Source organism: Athene noctua, chromosome 2 (genome assembly GCF_965140245.1).
Source record: "Athene noctua chromosome 2, bAthNoc1.hap1.1, whole genome shotgun sequence".
NCBI classification, from domain to species: Eukaryota; Metazoa; Chordata; class Aves; order Strigiformes; family Strigidae; genus Athene; species Athene noctua.
The window spans coordinates 66,037,834-66,059,315 of NC_134038.1; the positions used below are offsets into that span (position 1 = coordinate 66,037,834).

Genomic DNA, 21,482 nt, shown 5'->3' on the forward strand with positions numbered 1-21,482 from the left:
TGCAGCAGTACCCGCCCTGCCTCCTGCGAGTCTCCGCCGCGCTCAGGCCGCCCGCCCCGCCTCTCTCTCCTCCGGCCACGCCCCCTCGCCAGCCTCCCGCGGGGCGTGGCTCCGCGCTCGGGACGGGGGAACTCGGCCTGCGATTGGCTCGGAGGGCGGCCGGCGGGTCACGTGATGGTGCCCCCGCCCTCGGCGTTCCTTATAGCCGCAGACCGGGCGGGTGAGGGCGGCTGTTGGGGAGTGCGCGCTGGCGGGAGTCGGGAGGGAGCGGCTGGTGGTGAGCGGGGCCGGAGTCGTTCGCGGTCGCTGGGCATGTGCGGTAAGGTTGGGGGGAGCTCCGCTCCGTCTCGGTTGAGCCATGGGGGGGGGGGGGGGGGCTTAGGCTTTCATGGCCGCATTTGGGTGTTGGCGGGCTCGCTCCTCGCTTCCCCATTGGCCACGCCGCCGAGAGGGGCGGGGCGATGCGGACTGGGCTGGCGGGAACGGAAAGGTGCCCCCTCCCTCTCCCCCCCCCCCGCCATCTTGGGTGTGCGTCTGTGCCACCCCGCCGTCCCCGTGGAAAAGCTTAACGGGGCTCTGATTCGTGGTGGGCTAATGTGGCAGCGCTGGTGGCGGCGGCTCGGGGTGTCTCTTCAGGGCTTTGCCTTTCTAGTGCCCTTGCCGCTTCTGTTTCGGGGCGGGACCCAAAGAGGCGCTCCACAGGCTTTGGAAGAGCCTGCTGAGCGCGCGATTCATAACTGAATCACAAGAGTTGATAAACTGAAACTGTAATATTCAGTAACGACTGACTTCGAACTTCGGTTGTAGCCGGATATTATTTTTTTTTTTTTACTTTTTCTTCCAGTGATCCTATGAATTCCAAAATGAAAGAGAAACTGAGTGCAGAAGAATCATCAGGATCTTTGCAGGTATAGGCTTTAAAATCTTGAAGCTAGAATATGGGAGCAGATAAGGGCTAGGAAGTAGAAGATAAGGTTTATTAAGAGTATCTCAAATACAGAATTTGCTTTGTTCTGAGGTTTGCACTCAATTCTCTGGGAAATAATCCCTCTGACACAAGTTTTATATCCAGTGAAGGAGTACAAAGGGATCTGTTGCAGTGTGCTTCCACCTGGCTTATGTCGTTTTGGCTTGAGTAACCTCCTGGCAGTTAGTGTGGCTTGGGAACATGCTGTCCTACTTGGGCATATAGGCTTATGGCCACTTTTCTTATTGCTCAGTAGGTCCTTTTTACTTTGACACTGAGCTTGCTGGCTTTCCATGTGATTTTTTTTTTTTGATGTTGGCTACTTGCCTTGATTTGATTACTGTGTCAGTATATCTGCTAAGGAGTTGTAGAGTGGGTTCTGTAGTCTGCCCTTTATAGGGGTGAACTTACTAAGCTAAATCTGCCTGGACTTGAGCATGCTTTAACAGAAGTATCTATGGAGGTCTGTTTCTGAAGTCACGCTTATGAACCACAGTTGCTTTGGAATTGGTGAAATGCTTAAAGGATTTAGGTTTTTAAGAGGTGACTAATAAGTTACTTAAAGTTTATACCTATTCCAGTCTCTTCTGCAAACAGTCCAGAATCGTTTTATTGGACTTTTTAATGTAGACCCTAATTGGAATTGTACAAGTACCATGTAAAGTAGAGGCTAGTAGCCCTCTATCATGAGGGATAGGGTGATTGTAATGGAAATTTCTGGTATTAATGAAGATTGCCAATTCATAAGTTTGACTTATACACATGGTAATCTTGCCCTATAGTGACTGTAGGGTATAAATGCCACAGTGTGGCTTTTGCACTTTCAGTGGGTTAACTCAGGTATTAGTCAATTTCTTGGCAGAGCATACTTAACTAACCTTCAATAGCAGCAAGAAGTGTCTGTCACACGGTGTGGTTCTTGTTCCCACAGCAGTTAGTGTTTGTCCTGTAGTTCAACAGTAGGATAATTGGTGGCAGAAACTGCCGTGGGAACTCTTGTCATATGAAATGCAGTGTGAATCGGTAACTTTCTCACGCTGCTGTGGCATTGTATTCTGGCTATTCTTGCTTGGTTGTCTGCCATTGTTTGCTGTCCCATGGTGGCAGTGTAACCAACCCAATCAGAAAGCTTTAATGCAGGAAATGGATATTTATGCATGACAGGAAGGGTGATAAACATACTGTTTATACAAAACAATAGCCTGTCTGGATCGCAGCAAGGTAGCTTTATATCCATTTTAATGGCTAATCGAAGCAACACATCTGTTCAAATCGGCACCACTTGAGGGTTTGTTCACAGGTAACAAAAGCTGCCTGATCTGTGTAATTTCACCACATAAACTTACAATTGTAGTTTCTTTTGTCTCTGTTCCCCTAAGTCTAATACTGCTATTGTCAAATCCAACTTTAAGAGCTTCAGCTAAAGTTCTTGTGTCACTGCAATGTAACTGGCTATGTTTTTGATACAAGACCTGTTCAAGTTCCTTTAGGTAGGGTAAGGGTGTTCTAAGAGGGACTGAGCATAGCTTCATGTGACTATGATCTGTCTCTGCTGCAAATAACTAGATCCTCTTCTTAACACAAGCCTTAACGTAGACATATAGACATTATGAGGTTTGTGCATAGACATGACATCTTTTTATCTTGAAAAGATGAACTGTGGGTTACATTAATGGAAGCAAGACAAATTCCTAAGTTTCAGTTCATGTAGAGGAGAGTGGCAACCATCTGAAGCTTTGTCTTTTCAGAAATACCTCACAGACACCGCATGCAATGCTGCCCCAAGACGGACTCTTAAAATGATTCAGCCTTCAGCAACAGGTTGCCTGGTTGGCAGACGTAATGAGGTATGAGTTTAAAAGATGTGTAGTTATTTCTACTTGGTGAAATGCTTTTGAACTTTTAACTGAAGACTAATAGATTTGAAAAATATGTATAATCCACTAAGTAGTGTCATACAACTTAAGGTTACTATTACTTGAGTAATGAACAATATTAAAACCAAGCAATTTTGGAGTATTTCTGGAAAATCTTTAAAGACTTTTCTTTTGTTGAACCTATGGGTATTGAGGGAAGATGTCTGTAAACTAGAACTATAATGTGAAGGAAGTAGGGCTTCCTACTGAAGAAGACTTTACTTGCAGCCATGAGTGAACAGACTTAAAAGCTTGTATTTTTAAAAAAGCTGAAATGTTGCTCTGAAGTTAAACCTGCCTGTGTTTTATGCAGAAGAAATCTTCAGTCAGAAGGAAACTATGGAATAACAAGTTCACCTCAAAAGCTTGTAAAGCTGAGGTGTCTGTAAACAAGGAGCAAGAAAATGAGAACATGAATGATGTTGTTCAAGCTGTAGATCTCATGATAAAAGGTATGTGGTAATTCCTGAAATGTTTTCTTGCCCTTATATTCCAGTGAGAGCATAGTGTCTTAACTTGAAACACAGTTCCTTTATCAGTTAGATAAGGGCTTCATGGGTGTTTTTTGCAATGCCTAGCAGGAATTGATACTTATCCTTGGTAGTATAGTAAATACAGTATAGATATCTATAAGAATGAGTTTATGGTAACCAGTAGCAGAGAACCATTGTGTGCTGCAGTGTTAAGAAGTCCTGTAGTTTGTTACTTTGGCTTGGTGCTGAACTTTCAAGTGGCTCATAATCTGGAATGAAAGACTGTTTTGGCCAAGTGTGCTGTGTGTGCAGTTCCTCCGAACTGTTAAGCCCGATATGGACAGTGACTTGGAAATAAGACTTAGGTCTTCTACAAAGTACACATTAGGACTGACACTTGCACATGTGACCATCTTGCAAAATCTGCTGCAGTGTTTGAAGCAGCTTCTTGAAGCCTCTGCCTGTATAGCCATTAATACAGTGGAGTATCTGTTTTCTGTAACTTTGTCTTTAGTTGTAGATTTACAGCTAATGTCTGAGAATACACTACATAGTGAGCTCTTATCACAGTTTAGAGAACACTTGTATACTTAAGGTGATCTCAAGAATTCAGTTCTAGCACAGACTTATTGTAGCTTCTTACTTCAGGAAGTCCTTCATCTCAATATTGGAAAGAAGTGGCTGAAGAAAGGAGGAAGGCTCTGTATGAAGTGCTTCAAGAAAATGAAAAGGTAGCTAGTGAAAGACAATTAACTTTACCACTGGATATTGTCTTCCTGTTTTAACACCTTGTTATTTCAACTCAGTTGCACAAAGAAATCGAACAGAAAGATGGTGAAATTGCCCGCCTAAAAGAAGAAAATGAAGAGCTCATGTCCCTTGCTGAACATGTGCATTATATGACCAGCTTGGTTGAGGTACTTAAAGGAATTTTTAATTAATGTTGTGGGATGAAAATGTGAGAAACCAGCAAAGATTTTTAATGAATTGTGACTTCTGTTTTGTGTGTTTACACAACTTTTCATTTTAAATTACTGTCTGACCTGTTTCCTGCAGGATTGCATTAATCCAGAGGCATAAAGCCCCTTCTAGGGGATGAGTTTTTCTACCTTGGAACTCACAGGAGTAATGAGAAAGTACTAAGAGCAATGTTTTCTGAAGGGGAGATTCAACCTGTTGTCTTAACAGAACAGGCTTTGCAAGTTAGAGATGAGGATGAGGGAAGGAAGGGTTCATTTTTCACTTTTCTGAGATGACTTAAATTCAGATTTTTAGTAAGTTGTGTGTGGCTGCTGGCTAAATGAAGTGTTTGTACTGGCTGTGTCCTTTGAGGAACTTAACTTGAAACAGGGGCACAAAGAGGTGCTCCCTTCTCCCTCTCACTGTTCCAGTGCTCTTTAAAGTCAGGGTTTCACCAGGGACTTGCCAGTTTTGTGAAGGGCTAACGCACAAAGTCTGTAGGGTTCATAAACCTGTAAGTTTCAAAGAGCTTCCTCTGAGAATTCCTTGGGGTCAGGTAGTTGTCACTGATTCCATGCCTTCTCTCCCAGGAGTAGATTGTCTGTAACAGCCTCTGAAGCTGTGATAAATACATAGCCGTGGAACTTTGATACTAAAATTACCATCTAGGTTGTTTTTGTAGGGATGAGAAGCTGGGTGTCTGGCAAGTGCTTTGAGTCTCTGATTAGACTGAGGAGGTGGAAACAAAATGGAAGACTATATTGCAAGCAACTTGATTAATCAAGAAGTAAACTTGATCAGCTTAATTTTCAGTTAGTGCAATTATTTAGATCAGTCTTGAAAGACTCCACTAATTTGCTACACTTGAAATTTTTTTTGGTGTTCAGGGAGTGCTGCTTGTTAGTGATAAGCCCACAGGCAGGAATTAAATGACTTAAGGACTTAAAGAACTAGTGAAGTTGGAAACTTCTCTGCAGTTCCTCAACAGTCAAGTTCACTTATTAGTTGTAAGTTGCTCACGTCTGAGGCTTTAATGAGCCTTAAGACATCAAACAAGCATCAGCTTCTTACAGTCCTGTTTTTCTTCCTTGGATCAGATGAGGTGAAGAACTTTTTAATTTGATCAAGTGCTAGAAGCTGTTGGGTCTTACAGTTCATCTTAATGTACAGACTTAATGTAGCTTCATTATCTCTGATTAAATATTATGAACTGTTGTAACTTTTCTAAAATTAAACCTATATAGTACTGTAGTAATATCTAACTTGGGAAGATGTTTCCCATATTTTTAGGTTGCTTAAGATAAAATGTGTCCTATGGAATAACCTCAGGAGGACTTCACAGTCAACAAAGCAGCTGTGGTCTGTGAGTTAGAGGTAGCAATTTGAGTTGAATTCAAGTGTCTAAGATTTTTGTGACAGGAATGTTTTAATTATATTAACAATCTCCAAATGAAGATAATTAGTTTAATTCAATATGCACAGTCTTATTTCACTGGCTTTTAAGTAGAAAAACTATTAAGTTCACTGTCTTCTTTTCTAGAGGCTAACTGGGCAAGCACCTGACAATCTTGAGACAACAAAGAGTCTGGCTCTAGAGGAATCCAAACAAGAAAATGAAGAGCTTAACTGTGGAAATGATGCAGACAGCACTTCTGAAGGGCCATCACAAGTATCATGTGGCTTAAGGGAGAGTATATCAGGTCTTGCCTCAAAGGAAGCAAATAATTTGCAATTGTAATGCAACCCTTTAAATAGGCTTATGTGTGTGGCTTTTAATTGCAGTCTTCCTCTTGAAAGGATATACTAAAACTTCTCAGGTACAGAAACTTGTGGAAGCATTACATATGTTGTTTTTTAACTGGAATTATGTAGGAGTGGCAGCATCTGGATACTGTGTAGAAAACCTTCTACAGGCTGCACTTAGTTGCTTGTATAAAATGCAAATACTTTGTCTTTCAAATTATTGTGTAAATATCTGATCTGACATGATACATGAAAGTTGATAAATAAATCTTTGCCTTACCAAAAGAGCCTCTTACTTGAGTGGGGAATAGCTAGTTCTAGGCTTGTAAGTCAGTTGTGACTACTGTAGATGGAAGCTTTCAAGTTTTTTAGGGAGTGCCTGGGCAGTTTTTAAGTCCTTAAGAGATTTCCAGAATTTTGGAGAACAGAGTGGTCTTGGTGGGTAGGGTAAGCAAAATAAAACTTGTGTGCTGTTGATGAGGCTTCAGAAAGTCAAGAATGGGTAATAAGAGTCAAGATCTAAAGTTCAGATTTATGTTTTCTGGGGTTTTTAAATAATTACCTCTGTCTTTCAAGGGAGTATTTTCCAAGGTGTATAAATGAAAGCTTAAGTAGAAGGTATTAGATGGTCTCTTTTAGAAATACATTTATTGGCTTATAAAGAAAAGGTGGAGTGTTCTTGCTCCTAGTAACAGAACTGAACTAGGTGGAGACAAAGCAGCCAGTGCTTCAGAGCTATTCTGAAAGGAAACTCAATGTCTGTTTTCAAAGTACTGCTCTGGTATTTACCAAGAGATGAGATGCCTTTTTACTGAGATAATATTCTTGAAGGGTTTACAGAACTAAAAAACACTATGAAACTTTGAGAACCTTATCTGGCATCCATGAGAGGAGAAATACTTGCAGTTGAAAGCACTGAGGTAGAAGGGGAGGTTTTCCAGTCCTGAGTGAACTCAGCAGTTATTATGTAAGTAACAAGGTCTTCCCAGGATAGGCTTAAAAGATGATGGCCATTGCAATATCTTGTGAAGAGCTTCAAGCTGAGTGGCTTTTAGGAGGCAGAGATAACTGGAAGGATTCTGATTTATGGATCTATCAGGCCTTACCAACATGGGTGCTTCAGAGTATGTGTGAACACACCCATGGAGCTATCAGATTGGCACCTTTAGTTTCCTTATCTTGCTCTCCCAGTGGATGTCGGTAAGTTGATAGATGTTTCACAACTGAAATTAGTTGTGACATCCAGGAAATGTCAGAACCATTGTAGGAAGTGATACTCCTGGCTCCCATTTCACCTTGAATCTGGTAACTACAAGATGAGGCATCATACTTTCCTGACAACTTTGTAAACAGGATTACACCTTCCAATGAGGGAGACTCATGTGCAGCTGAAACATAGCTATGTAACAGCTAAAAATCAACATCACTAAAGACAAACTTTATATCCAGCTGAATCACAGAACATTCTGTCTAGCAGGATAAAATAATCAGTTCCGGAACCTAATGCAGAATGTGATTCTTTCCCAGAAGTCAAATACTTTTGTGCACCAGCTTGACCAGCATGCTGACTCCTTTTTGTTGCAGAGACTATGGCTGCCATATCATCTTTCACTGAAACATCCTGAGGCTGCTCAGAAGTGGGTGCATCTACTGTGTCCTAGCACTTCTCCCATAAAATGTGTGTCCTAATAGGAACAGAATTTCAGATATGTAAGAGTGAAGTGGGGGGAGATGGGCCATTTGCAGGTGTCAGATGTTTCAGGAAGGAACAGCTGTGCTGGGACTAGCAGAGCCAGGAAAACTCTGGGGTGGGTGGATGGTTTGTGTGAGGAAGAACTTCGTATTGGTTTAGCAAAAATAACAATTTTAGTGTGAACACCCATTGTATTTAAGACAATGTGTGGACTGAATTAGACCATAACTGCTTGGCTGGCCAACAAACTCACTTGGTGGTTGGCATTGTGCTGCTTACATGAGGGCCTACAGCACTGTCATCTGTTGCAGCCTGTGTATAAGTAGAAAAGTTGGTCATTGATTTTTGCAGGTAGGCATGATGCAGGTTCATTTACTTTTCCTTAAGGGCCATCTGAGGAGGTTTTCAGAACAGGATTTGAGATTTTGAGCACATTTGCAGATCTGCCAAGGTGGTGTGTTTGCAGTGCTCTGTTCTTGAGACTGAATTGCATTGTTATCAACACTTTCTTCACCAGAAAGTGTTTATTGTACATTGTTAATTTCTCTTTCCATTCTTGTAATAACAAAAATGGTTCAGCAAATGGTAATGGTGTTCTGAGAAACTTTAATTTGCTGCTGCTTTGTTGATCTGCCAACAGCTGCCTGTAATGAAATGTGATCAGCTATGTTTGGGGTCAAACCCTTGGGTGTGATAATACATCTGTTGTACCCCTGGGGGCACTGCAGCCATTTGAAGTGGGGTGCTGTGGATCCTATCAGCAGGATAATTCCATTACAGATCAGCAAAGCAGGGGTCCATATTTAAAGAGATACAGTCTGGCTTATTCATTCCTAATTTTGGATGCTTAAAGTCAGCAATATTCTGTATATAATGGACTGCATCATAGGGTAAAGGTATAGTAGATACCTTTTCTGAAGGTATATTGGGTACAGGAGAAGTCCTACTGATAGGCTGCCCAGAGTTTCATGCATCTGACTTACACTGCTACTATATTTAGGGTGCTATAGAGGCACTACAGGTTTGTATCTACTGGGCAAAACAGAGACAGTAACAACATGGCAGGGTTAGTAAAAACCACCATAGCTCATGAAAAACATGAGGTAAGACTTAAGCCACCAACAAAACTACCAGGCAAACCCCTTTCCTGAGTGCACTTTTCCTGGTGGGCTCCCTAACTCTGGTCTGCACTGCTGCCGAGTTACTTTGGTACAGGAACATTTTCCTAACATACTCTTCTGGGGTGGCACAGACATTTACATTTGCTTGAGTCAACCTGAGGCAGCCCTAAGAAAGGTTTTATAATTACCACCTGCTGGTTCCTTCTTTGCTAGTTGGTAAGCATCTGTTGTCTTACATTCACCTCCATGCGTCTGGTTTCCTACTCCACAAAGGAGAGCTCTTGCATTAATGTGGTAGGAAAGGGCAGCTTTGTCAACTCTGAGCATTAAAACATGTTAAGTTACAAGACAAGGATAGGGTTTGTTTTTATTTGCCTCTGGTTTCAGAAGATTTAGAGTTTGTTCACTTTTTTTAAGGGTTTGTTACCCTGATGGCAGAAACTTGAGGGATTTTGTTTGGTTTTGTTATAAATTTAAGAGTTATTCTTTTTTTATATGTTGTAATGAATCATGTTAGAACATGATTCTTTGTTTTATTATCTAAAATGCTCAAAGTGAAATTTAGCCTCTGTACCTCCCAGCTTCAAGCTTGTCAGTCTCAGATACCACAACAGGAAATAAATTTAGTCTAAATGTTCCCACTAAAATTCCTGTGAATTTCCTCATTCACTTTTTTGAGCAGTATTTGCTCCTGTCTGGTTTGTATGAGCAGTATACATGGTTTTTAATGGTTATAATGGAGTAGCAGATCAGCTTTAGGTTAATAAATTTTGCAAAGGGTGAATTTAAACCACAGTGAGATGAAAGATATGATTAGATGTAAGGTTCATTTGACATGGTACCTGTGTATGTGATCAGCCCTTTGCTCTCTGCAGCTTTGGCTCTCTGCTCCACAGACAGTTCTGTGTTCCCCAGGTCTCTGCCATAAGCCTGAATATTTGCGAGAGGAAAAGTGTCTTCTGTCTGAGAGGAGTCTGTCTTCACAGAAGGGGAGAAGTAATCAGCGAAAATTTGGTAACAGTCCTGGAGTGTCTTCAGCATATTTTCTGCTTGTCCTTGTGGAGCCTTTCTTGATAAGCATCTTGAGTGATACACAAAGCTGCTCTGAACTTACACTAGAAGTAGCTAGAAATGTAGGCTACTAGTGCTTGCTTGAAAGTAAACTCATTCATGACAGTTCAGAAGGTAGTGCCTACAATCCAATGACATTGTAGTTTTTGCTTTAATAAAATCATACTCTGTGTTGTGATACACGAACTACAAGCTAGCTTATGACAGTATATATTACAGGTAGGAGCTTTTGACAGCTAGGGGAATATAAGCATATTCTCATCTTTTTAAATAGTATATGCCTCTTGCTGATGCTCTGGGATGGGAGCAAGGGCCTGCATATGCACACTGAAGCAGCAAGAGAGGGAATACTGGGAGGGCACAGTACTCCCCTTGCTTCCACAATAGCATTTTTGTTTAAAACTGGCTTTTTTTTAAAATGTGCTTTGGTTCACCTCACAGAGGTACAACTAAGCAGTAGTTTTTGCTATAGCTTCATCTCTACTTTTCTTACTTTTGTGGTTTGCATGTTTATTTCAGTTACTAAAAGTTTGCCACTTACCTTTTGGTCAGCAGAAAGATGAAAATGCAAGAGTTGGGCATATTAAAACACAAGGTAGTATTGTACCATTTCTCCCCTTGCACCAGAAGTTGCAGTTCTCTGTCCACCCTCAGGCAGTAGTCCTTGCTACATGTATTGCTCACTTGCTCTAATTTAGATGTTTTTGTAAGATCTGAAAGTAATGTTCTTCTAAGTCTTAACAAAGTTGATATGGTGTGAAACAAACTATGCTGTAAGGAATCTAGCTCATGATTTCACGTAATTTAGCTAAACTCTTTGAGATTGTCAAAGTCTTGTGACTGGGCTTGAAAAGACAAATACTTCCTACAAGCCTTTTCCGTTAATATGATTAAACAAAACCCTAATAGTTTGCCCCAAATCCATCTGTGAATAATGGATGTAAGAGCTACCTATGATATAGCTCCCTAACATGCATGATGTTTGATGGTTGTATGAGCCTCACAGTGGAGAGGCTACTATAGAAATAGTGACTATACATATGGACTGATGTGCTTAGTAATTAAAAATAATCTTTATTATAACTTAAATGTGATAGGAAATATGGTGAGTACAAATGCCATGAAACTAAAAGCAAAAAAAAAAAAATAAAAAAAAGTCAGTACAAAAGGACACCTTGGAAGAATTCAGCTGATGGGATAGGTGTGGTATAAAAACCCTAACATGGTTATTTCACCTTCTGCAAAAAGAGTCTATATGCCTCAGTAAACAAGTAAGCATTTTGAACTGTACAAAATGTACTTTTTTAATTAAAGGAAGAATATATATATTTATAAATATACAGATATGTACATTGTAACATTCACAGTAAAAAAACCAAAACAACCCCTGCCTGCCAATGTTTGGCGCACGAGGCTTCCTTTTGATGTGAATTGTTTGCAATCTTTTCTATGTAGCCTATGCAAATTTGGATACTTTTAATTGACATCTAAATAGCATTTCATGCATAACAAACACAGTACAGGAACACTCTTCTGTTAAATTCTATTCACCTCCTCTGTTAACTTAAGGCTGGTAATCAACAATTTGAAGCACTTGCTGTCTGTCATCCTTGCAGTGAGCGAGTGGGGGGGAATGCATTTACTTCACCCTCTGTTTATTTCTGCCTCTGAGGTCCACTTTAGTTTGTTCTTGTTCTTTAGATTGAAATCACTCTATAGAAACTATGATCTGCTAATTAGAGTGTATGAAATCCAATCCTGCCTCAAACTTAGAGGACCAAATGGCTTTAGAGACTTGTGCTATTAGCTGTATTCAGTCCTTCTCAGAATGAATAAATGCACTTCACCTTTTCATTTAGTTTTCAGAAACCTACATGATTGTTTGATCCCCCTCACAAATCTATGGATTAATGATGGCTTGTTGCTGGAGGGCAGGAGAAAGGAAATAAAAGACCAGTGGAGGCATTTAGAATGAGTCACCAAAGTGACACCTCCCAGGGTTTACATCATGCTGTTTCTGGAAGCAAAACTTGAAGAAACTTGTTCTATATTTCATTACTGAGACAACACTGAGAAAGCCGAGTGGTGCTCCCTGCTGCTGGAGTGTTGCTGGGGACACTGCATGGTAGCAGATGCTTAGCTCCGTGTTGGAGAGAAAGCTGCTTTGCTGTCCTGCTCAGGTGACCTTCTACTTGTCCTTGTTAGATACAATATCGCACACCTCAAGCTTTCACGACAACTTCAAGGAAGTAAATGTAATAGTAAAATATATGAAGATGCCAAATTCTAAAAACTCGCAGAAGTTTGTTGAGGCTGAATAACTGCAATTACATTATTTGTTACAAATCAAAGTATTGTTCCTCAGCATCCAAACTGTTCCATCATGAGCTGCAAGGAGGAGCCAATAGGAACCTTTAAGCTGGATATTGGATTTTGCTTTTCCTTAACAAGTCTGTAAATTGCTACATTTTGAGACATTATAATAGAATTCTTCAAAGTCTTCCTTCTGCTCCCCATGCTCAAGTGCAGCTCCATCCTGCTTTAATGCTTGTTAAATATAGTCAGGTTCTTTTCCAACTAAAAAGCCGTGGCTGCTTCAGTTCCGCGGCGGCTTCCAACTTTAACAAATTCCCGGGGAAATTTGTCGAGTTGTTCGTATGCCAGTCTCCCATCTTCACCTGAATGCAAAATGTTGAAGCATAATAATGTATTATATCAATGCCCTACAATATTTAAAATACTGAATTTTCTGCTGTTAGAAAGTACTGATCTGCCAGTAACTTCTTCCCCTCCTTAACATTTATCTTGTTGAAGGCAACTTCAGAAATTACTTGGAAAAAATTAAACATGGTATGAATGTTCAAATTATTATTTTTTTAATTTTCTCATATAATTTGCTGGGTTTATCTAGAGCAAAATGGAAACAGATGTGGCTTGTATGATTAGATGACAGTATCTGTACACTTGTCTTACTAAATGACCTACAGTGCTTGTCAAGGTCTCAGCTGCAGCTGTGATATACTTGAGGCAGATGATGTTTATCCACTTCTACTTTGGACAATATAAAGTTTACCCATGGCTTGCTTCCTGGCACTTCAAAGAAGTGAGTCTAGCCACTTATATACCCCTGAAAAAGAAGATGCGTATATTTGCTAAATTTAACTATTTGTGTCTCTTAAACCCTTTTCTCTTAGATACTGTCATCTATATGCACCTGAAGATAGCACTGAGCTTAGTGTAGTGAATTGGCCATTAGGAACCAAAATGGTCTCTGTATGTTGTCTAGAAGAATGACAGTACACTCTTCCAGCGTTTTCAGAAGTGTGCCCAGGCTCGTTGTTTTATAACCTGAGCAATAACATGTCCAACAGCAGAGTGAATTCCTGCTGAATTGGTGAATGAAAGTGTACTTGAAGAGTTTGCATAACTAAAATCACAGACAGACTAAAATCATATGTCCACAGAGTAGAAATTCATGCCTTGCCTAAAGGCCAGAAAAATACCATTTTTCTGTGCCACTGAAGTACTGGTGCCTTGAAACTGTGCAGCCACACTTGCAGTCACACGCTGCTATTGCAGCTAGATTGCAGGTTAATAAACAGGGTATCTGGTGTCTTAGGGACAAATGAGGGTCAATGCAAGGTGCCTGAGGTACTGTGTGAAGGAGGACTTACAGGCTATGGTCTGTCTGATTAAGCATATAATCTAGATTAAATGAACCCTTGGCAGTCCTAATGGCACTTGAGAGTGTAACTATGGCACTACAGGGGTGATAGGAGGGGATCCCCAAAAGGATGGTGTATGAGATGCAGCAGGCAGTGTGCCCACCCTGCCTCCTTGAGGCTGCTTGGTTTTCAGATTCATTATAAATTATTTCTGTTGATTGACTTCTCCTTTGCTATTTTCCCTTTTCTACTTCCCCTTCCAGACTCACAGAATTCAATCTCTCTCTTTTTATGATTTTCATACTGAATTGTTTTAAGAATATGTATTTTCTAACTGGTTCGAGTCTCCAGGTAAAGTTTTGTTTCAATTTAGAGTCTTGTGTTTGTATAACTCGTGTGTCTTACATGCTGCTCTGTTAAAAACAAATGAAATACTGCTCTAAAACAGGCAACTCACCAAGGGAGAGCAGGGTTTCAGATGCCACTTTCCTGATATCTTCATTGTCAGACTGACAGAGCGTGACCAGCATTTTAATACTCTCAGTAGCCTGGGAAGTGCAAAAAGAACAGCATTGGCACCACATAGTACACTGTGGTTTTAGTTCACAGCCTTGCATGGAAATAGAGACCATCCTCTGCATTGCCCTTCCTACTCCAAGGGAAGGGCCTTTGTGGAGAGACGAGGAATGGGGTTTCCCTGAGGGGGAGCATCTACTAGGAGAAGGCACATTTTCTGCTGTCAGTCTGAACTCTTTCTAAATTTCCTACCCTATGTGCTACAGGTGTAAATCTGGCTGACCAGCTACGTCTGCTGCTTCTGACTGTAGGCTGGGTGATGGGCCATGGGACAAGGCCATAAATGTGCCAAGGTAAGGGTATGGCAGGGAGAAGACCAGGAGACAGGCGTCGAGAGAATGAGTTTCACAGTGAGCATGTCAAGCCTGGTGGGTCTGAAGAGGCTGTTCTTTCCAGCCTAACTGTGTCCACAGGGACGACGGCTGGTCAGCCCAGTCACTTCATCGCAGGCTCTTTACCAACACCTGCACTCACCAATGTTTCCACCTTTTTGCCTTGCCTCTGCTATTTTTGGAAAAAAGCAAGGAATAACCCTGGTCTCGGCTACAAAAATGTCAGGCCTTTGGGGAGAGCAGCTGTCATAGTGTCTCTGGCAAACTATTTAACATGACGAGACGAGAGATGAGTGAAAGGAAAGGCAGGTACTGCCCCAGCAAGATGTGTGGAAGAGGTGACGAGCCAGAGAGTCAGTATTTGTATGAGCCCTGTCAATCTGAGGGGCACAGGTCTGGTCTATGGTGCTCTGAATGTGGGCTTAGCTACCAGAGCCACTAAATCTCACCACCCCGTCCTCAACATGGCTGCTTATGCTTAACTCAGGGCAGGTCTGCGATGGGTGTACACTGGTGACTACAGCTTGAATGCTTATGAGTGATGGGGCCACAGCAACACAGAGCTTGCCACGATCTGCAAAACCTCTCAGAGATTTACAGTGTGACCTTGTGTGGTCAACATGGTTTGGTGTGGATGAGACTGCCAGTGAGTTAGCTCATCTGCAGTCACCTATCCATTGTAGCATTCCCATCTCTGAAACAGTATCTCCCAGAAAGGCTTCGGCCTTTCTTTTGAAGATCCCAAATGACAATACTTCTCCTCAGTAGTTTTTTTGCCCAGGAATTGCCATTCTCACTATTCAAATTGCACCAGAGCGACACTGCTTAAGTTAAATATGTCTCGCTCGAGTTCCCATGACTGGTTCCTAGTCTGCCTTTTCCTGAGAGATCAAAACCCCCACTGCACCCTGCACATAGTAGAGATGTAATGCTCCTCACCATTGCCTCTCAGGGGTGCCCGCTAACATCTTGTTTATGGGAAAACAGTTTTTTTCGTATTTAAACAATATTGGATTATGTATTATTGGATGGCATCAGTTCTGGCTGGGATGAAATTACATTTTAGAGCTGTCTTCTCCAGGGGACAGTTTTGAGGAAAAAATAGTCAGTCTGCAGCTGGTCTGTCTCACAGAACACGGTTTTTTGTCCCAGTGTCCCGTACCAGTCAGGCTTGGGCAGCTGCTGTTTCCCATGTCTCTATACAGCCAGAACAAAAGTACGTTTTTCCTTCACATCCTGGAAGGGAGTGCAGAAATGGTAGCAGATGCTAGCTGAAGCTGTAGTGCCCAGATGTAGCAGTTATCTGTCACAAAATGAGCTGTGACCTGTCTCTCCCCGTCTCTTCTACTGCTGCAACCCACATGCATTACAGCTAATTTTATCCCGAGAAAGGATTTTTTTCGCTCTCAGTCAGTACTCTATGGATGATTTTTTTTTTTCTCTATGATATGGAAGCAAGTCTCCTAAAGTCAATATGAGAGGGAGGAAAAAATAATATGCAAAAGATAAACTTTGTCATCATCACAGAGCCTGGCTGTTTTTGCAATGAAGCTTCTAAACTGTTCCAAAACAGCACAGTATCTGTAAAAGGATGCAGTGCAGCAATCCAAACCAAACCCACTACTGCTGCTGCTATTGCAATTTCTATTTTGTTGTTTGTACCTGTCAGATGTCCTTTCTTTAAAGTAAAACCAAGTGCCAGAGTGAATTCCTTGTTTCTTACCTTGAGGTATCTCAGAGCCAAGCAAGCTGCTTTCTGCAGCTGGAGGTTGGGCTGGGTTAGTGCTTCACAGTAATAAATCAAGGCCTGAAAACAGATAAATAAGAGTAGTGATGAAAACATCTATGCCTGTGTAGAGCAGAAGGGTGGAGCATGGAGGCATTGCTACGCTACTATAGGGAGAGGGATTGTAGTCTGCCTCCCTGGCAGTGAACACGTAGGATGGAGAGGCACAGCCCCTGCTACAGGTAACGTGGTGGGGTAATTCCCTACAGCAGCTCCAGGCCAGGCTCTACCAGTTATAGTTTAGTAGTCTCAGGCCAGCTTTAGGTGAGGAAAAGTTCATATTAAAGTGAGAAGCACAATCTGGCACCCTTGAGGGCCTTTCTGCCAAAGAACCTTAAATGGCTCAAGAGCTGACCCCCGAGATGGTCTCTCTAATGTAGGGATAGTAATGAACAGGCTGAGATGGACCCCAGGGAGACTGAAAATAACTATTACAAGGTCAGCTTGAGCTGCTAGACCAGTTTACTGCTTGGCCCTAGAAATTAGTAGCTACTGCTGAGCAAACAAAAGCAGTGCGAGCAGCAAATCTCAGTGGCAGTTGTCTGTGTGATGAACTTATCTGCGGCATAAGGCTGCGTAACGCCCTCACACAAGGTGCCCTGTGGTCCTTCCTGCAGGCAGTGAACCAGCTATCAGCTGTTCAGCTGAACTTCTGTTCCAGAAGAAGGTTATATTTTCACTGAGATGCTGCCTCCATGAAGCTGGGGATGGAGGATGGTATGAGATACCAAGAGGCTGCAAAAATGGAAGATGAAATGGGAGGGCAAGCAAAGAGGGGACTGCATTGACAGAGAAGAGCAGCAAAGAGCAAGCTCCTTTTTCTCTCCCCTCTGCCCTCCTTCCACCACTCTTCCTCTAACTGCCTTTTCTTTCGCTCTCTGCTGACAGGGAATGAGGATAGTAGCGAAATGTCTGGCATGAAAGAGTAGAAGTCAATCCCCCATTTCTTCTTATCCCTTATCTTTAATTTCTGTGTTTAATCTGGCCCTGCTTGTTGCCTTCGGTATCTGCAATAGACTCGAATCTTAGATCTCACAGCTGAGCTGTGTTTGCCCAAGGCAGTCTGTCCCCTCCAGAAATGGTGGGAGGTCCCATAGGTGCCAGCCTCCTTTGGGAAAAAAATTAAAATTTCAGATCTACATCTTTGCGTGTTGGTGATGCTGGGGACTGTTGCCTTGAAGCCTTGGACTGAGGCCAAGTCTGACAGGCCATCAGAAATGCTGAAGTGTGGAAGACAGCTGGAGAGCACAGCACTCAGTAAGTATTTGCAGAGTTTTAGTTAGTACCTGTTTAGTGTAATGACAGGTAGAAGCAGACTGGCATAATGACAAAACCAGACCTCCATATTTGCAGAAAAATTAAGACAGGGAACCCCTCTGGATCAGTTTAAATCAAGCTTGGAGAAATTATTTTATATGTGTAGACATTTGAGACACACAGGCAGAAAAAATGTCACGATGACACAGGTCTCTTATGCAACAGGTGATTTTCTGCCACTTACCTTCTCCCTGAAGTGCCTGTTTTCTGCAGTAGCTGTCAGAAGTGATGCCACAGTCTCACTGACTTCATTTTTATTTTCATTGAGAAGTAAAGCCAAAGCTCTCAAAACTTCTTGCTGTGGTGGAAGGTTATTGGAGTTTATTTTGGCCACATTTTGCTGCAGTTTTCCATCTTTCACTGACTGCAGCACCTGAACCACAGAGGCTAGAAGTACAAGAGAAAGGTCCTTGTTACTTACTTTACCGTCTCAGTATTTCAGATTGTTCCTTTCCCTGCTAGCAATCCTCAATTTATACTATACAAAGAAAGGACATGAAAAAAATCCCCATCTGAACAACTGCAGCATTGCAGTGTGTCTGCATGGGGAAATATCTGGGCTTTAAATTGGGCTGGTTTCTCAGACATTATTCCAAAGGAAGAGATGAGTTAGATGGGATAGATGGGACAACTGCAGCACTTAACACCTACCCAGAGATATGGGGCCTATCTGTCAGATCTTCACTTTCTGCTGGAAGATGAAAAGCCTCCCTGTAGCAAGCAAAACCCAATATTCTTGTCAGTATATTGACTTCTAGAGGATCTTTGTGAGAGCTTTTGCTAGGCACACTGATGTCTGCCATGAAGAGCCAGGGCTGAAATGCCTTTTTCCTTCCAGGTTTTTGAGGAAAAGCTCCCCAGTATGCCCAAATAAAAATGAAAACCAGGCAAGGTTCTTCAAGCTCCCTCTCAAATAGAGAAGAAAACTTTGCTTGCCAGGGATTGCAGTCCAGCATGCTCTGTGGAGTGTCTGCTTCTCTCTTTAGCTCTTGGTGGCAGACCCTGCCAAACACTGAGGTGCTGTGATCCCTTGGCTCCTGAGAATTGCTCAGAACTTCAGAAGGTCACTCCATAAAGGATGGTGAAAGACTGGAATGTCATTCAAGTTGCAAGCACAGAAAACCTTGGGCTTAGCCCACCACCATCAGCTATTTCCTAAAAACTAACTCTTTCATCATAATTTTTTTCCCCATTCAAATATGTAAATAGAAATGACGAAGGGTGTAGCTGCATCATCTCCTTTCCCTTGATATGTACAACTGTTCAGGTGCATTCAGACTTAGTATCCAAGGCACTTCTTTGTCTCCTTTCACCCTTTCTTTTGTAAAATCAGCCTCAAGGCTGAAATGTTTCATGCTGAGCTCAGAAGGACACCAATGTACTCCCCCATTATCCACCAGAATTTATGTACCCTACCTTCTTTTGCAAGCTGCAGCAAATAGCTTCCAAGGTCATTAACACTGTGGCTGGCAAAATAATTGTAATACTGAAAGATGGTAATGATCTCGGAGGACATGCTGGAGTAGAGGACAGGCTCCGTTCGGTCCAGGATCTGAGACACCAGGATTCTGAAGACTGCAGGCAGTCACAGACAAAGGGACATCTTAGTGAGAGCAAAAGCTGCTGGCAAAATGCCATAGTTCATTTCAAAGCCAGAAAGAACAAACCGTATATTTGCAAAGCTAGGTATTTCCCAATGTTTCTAACCTCAGCTGTGGTTAGGTTAGAAGCTAGACATACCTTCTCCCTGTCTAGCTCTCATCACCAGAGGGTATCTCTGTAAGCCTGAATTTCTGCCAGTTTACAGATGGCTAGTGCAGCTTCCTATCCAATCACTACAGCATCCTTTCTACTCAGTCAATATCCTGAATCACTACACACATATCCACATGCACTGCCAGTTACATCTCTGCGATGCCACTGAAGTAGGGGAGATGCACACTGAAGCAGGATTTGACTTTACTTGGTTTTAAGTTCCTGTGTGAGCATGTGGCATGCAGAAGGGTAGTCCAAGGCACTGTCGGTAGCATGCAGCAGGAAGGAAAACACTGCCCTGTGTAGGCATCTGCAGCGCAGGTGCCCACACGTGAGCAAGTCATCCTACATCCTCCCTTCTAGCCCAGGGAGAGCTAGTCAATGTGGTACATCTATGCCAAATAGGAACCTATATATTCAGATAGACTCGGATGCATATTAATTCCATACCAGTGAACTGTAATAGGGCATGGACCTTATACAGACTCATAAAATTAAGTGCGAAGATTCCTACTTCACTGAAGCACTTACAAACCTGTATTTGGGAACAGACTTACTTTCTAATTAGCTCACAAACCTTAAAACAGTATGTTCTTGCCTGCTGACCTCACCTTTTTTTCCTATTCTGATCTGATGATTCTGGGCCAAAACTGTTTCAAGAGTTGTAGCATTAGCTTTCAAATGAGATCTTGGAGCCATGGCCAAATAGACCTCCAAGGGGTTGGAAAACAAAGCAATGAAGGTTGAGTAAAGCCCAGTACACAACTCTTCTCCATTTTGATGACTGACACATTTTTTTTGCAGCAGTTGGTACCTGTTTCTGCAAATCCTGGACACTCCTCATTCACAGTGGTAGCAAAATTGATATCCAGCTGCTTCATCATCTTGTCTGCAGATGTGTGATACACTCCTGAAGGGCCAGTACACTTCATCCAGAAAGCCAGCAGTGACAGCTTCTTGTGGAACTCTGGAATTGCTGGAGGAGAAGACAAAATGAATGATGAAACAAAGCTGTGCTAGAAGCATCGACTTCCAAAAGAGAAAAGATGGGAAGAGTGGAGGAAATTTCACCCCAGCCCACTGATGGACAGTTACTGTTTGGTGGGTTGCCCTGTGACGTTACCTTTACAGAGCGTGATCATGTGTTCACCCCAAGTTTGTAACATGTTTTTTCCGTTTCCCATGGTAGGATGTGAGAAAATTTGCCCCTGATCCAGTTCTGAGCACTGATGTCTCATTCTTCTAAATACCACAAAATACTAAGGGAATACTGCAAACGGTCTGCACAAGACTGGTCTGTGTCCCAGAACTGCTCTGTGGCCTTGGGTAAGAAGTCAGTCACTCAATAGTCTGACAAGCAGAGTAAATAAATACACCATGTTGTATTTACCTATCCTGTCAGAGTGCTCATGAGGGTGGGTAACTACGTGTTTGTGAAACTCTTCTAAGGTATTAAAATAGATGCAACAACAAGAAAAATAACTAAATAATTCTCCATAGAGATGACTAAAAATAAAATAGATAAAATATTCAAGGAGTTGTATTATGCCTCTCATAATACCAGGCAGATCCTGCCTTTCCTCAGGAAAGAGAGGTGGTGGAAGAATTTGGCTCTTCAGAGGTGCCAGCATCCCCCCACCTCACTGCAGCAATGATCTCCATGCATCTTCTGCAGATCAAGCAGGGTAAGTCCCTTCTCTTCTCACTTGCTTCTTTCTGGAAGCCAGTGCTGAAGATAGAATAAGGCCCCTGACCAACTCTGGTGACTGCCACATCTACTGGTAACTTGTGTTGACCTTACTACAGTGGCATCTGCTGCAGTGACGGTGAGCTCTGCGCAGTGATTATTTCAGCAGGCATGCGTGCCCAAACAAACCCTTTTCAGAAGGAAACCCCCTAACTCGTCTCTTACCATCAGTAAGGGAGGTGATGTTTCCCAAGTTGTCAGTGGTGATCTCTGCAATATTCTCCATCACGAGGATCTGCCTGGACAGCTTATCCAGCAGGTCTCTTGCTACAAATGGTGTTTTACTGGAGAACACAATTTGCTGGTGAAGACAATATGGGAAGGGAAGAAAAGGAGTCATTGAACATCTCAGAAGACAAA

At 42.2% G+C, this 21,482-nt stretch overlaps 2 protein-coding genes across 5 annotated transcripts in view; one reads left to right on the plus strand and one right to left on the minus strand.

Annotated features, from left to right (window-relative positions):
- Nucleotides 1-206: 206 nt before the first annotated feature.
- GMNN (geminin DNA replication inhibitor) lies at nt 207-6,334 on the plus strand. Of its 3 annotated transcripts, none has more exons than XM_074897783.1 (7): nt 207-277; nt 845-908; nt 2,716-2,814; nt 3,197-3,335; nt 4,005-4,087; nt 4,163-4,273; nt 5,857-6,334. In XM_074897783.1, the coding sequence occupies exons 2-7, from the start codon at nt 852-854 to the stop codon at nt 6,052-6,054; spliced, it is 687 nt and encodes a 228-aa protein (XP_074753884.1). In that variant the 5' UTR covers nt 207-277; nt 845-851; the 3' UTR covers nt 6,055-6,334. The 3 variants fall into 3 exon arrangements, with proteins under 3 accessions (XP_074753884.1, XP_074753886.1, XP_074753885.1); XM_074897785.1 differs by having other exon boundaries at nt 3,200-3,335; XM_074897784.1 differs by having other exon boundaries at nt 223-319.
- Nucleotides 6,335-10,995: 4,661 nt separating this feature from the next.
- RIPOR2 (RHO family interacting cell polarization regulator 2) overlaps nt 10,996-21,482 on the minus strand; it is a 52,532-nt gene continuing 42,045 nt past the window's right edge. For both annotated transcript variants that reach the window (XM_074899333.1, XM_074899332.1), the window contains 7 exons: nt 21,288-21,423; nt 20,190-20,351; nt 19,037-19,195; nt 17,805-18,007; nt 16,241-16,324; nt 14,067-14,157; nt 10,996-12,622 (listed from right to left, as the gene is read on the minus strand). In XM_074899333.1, coding sequence (XP_074755434.1) covers nt 12,522-12,622; nt 14,067-14,157; nt 16,241-16,324; nt 17,805-18,007; nt 19,037-19,195; nt 20,190-20,351; nt 21,288-21,423 — 936 coding nt within the window. In that variant the 3' untranslated portion in view covers nt 10,996-12,521. The remainder of the gene's footprint in view (nt 12,623-14,066; nt 14,158-16,240; nt 16,325-17,804; nt 18,008-19,036; nt 19,196-20,189; nt 20,352-21,287; nt 21,424-21,482) is intronic.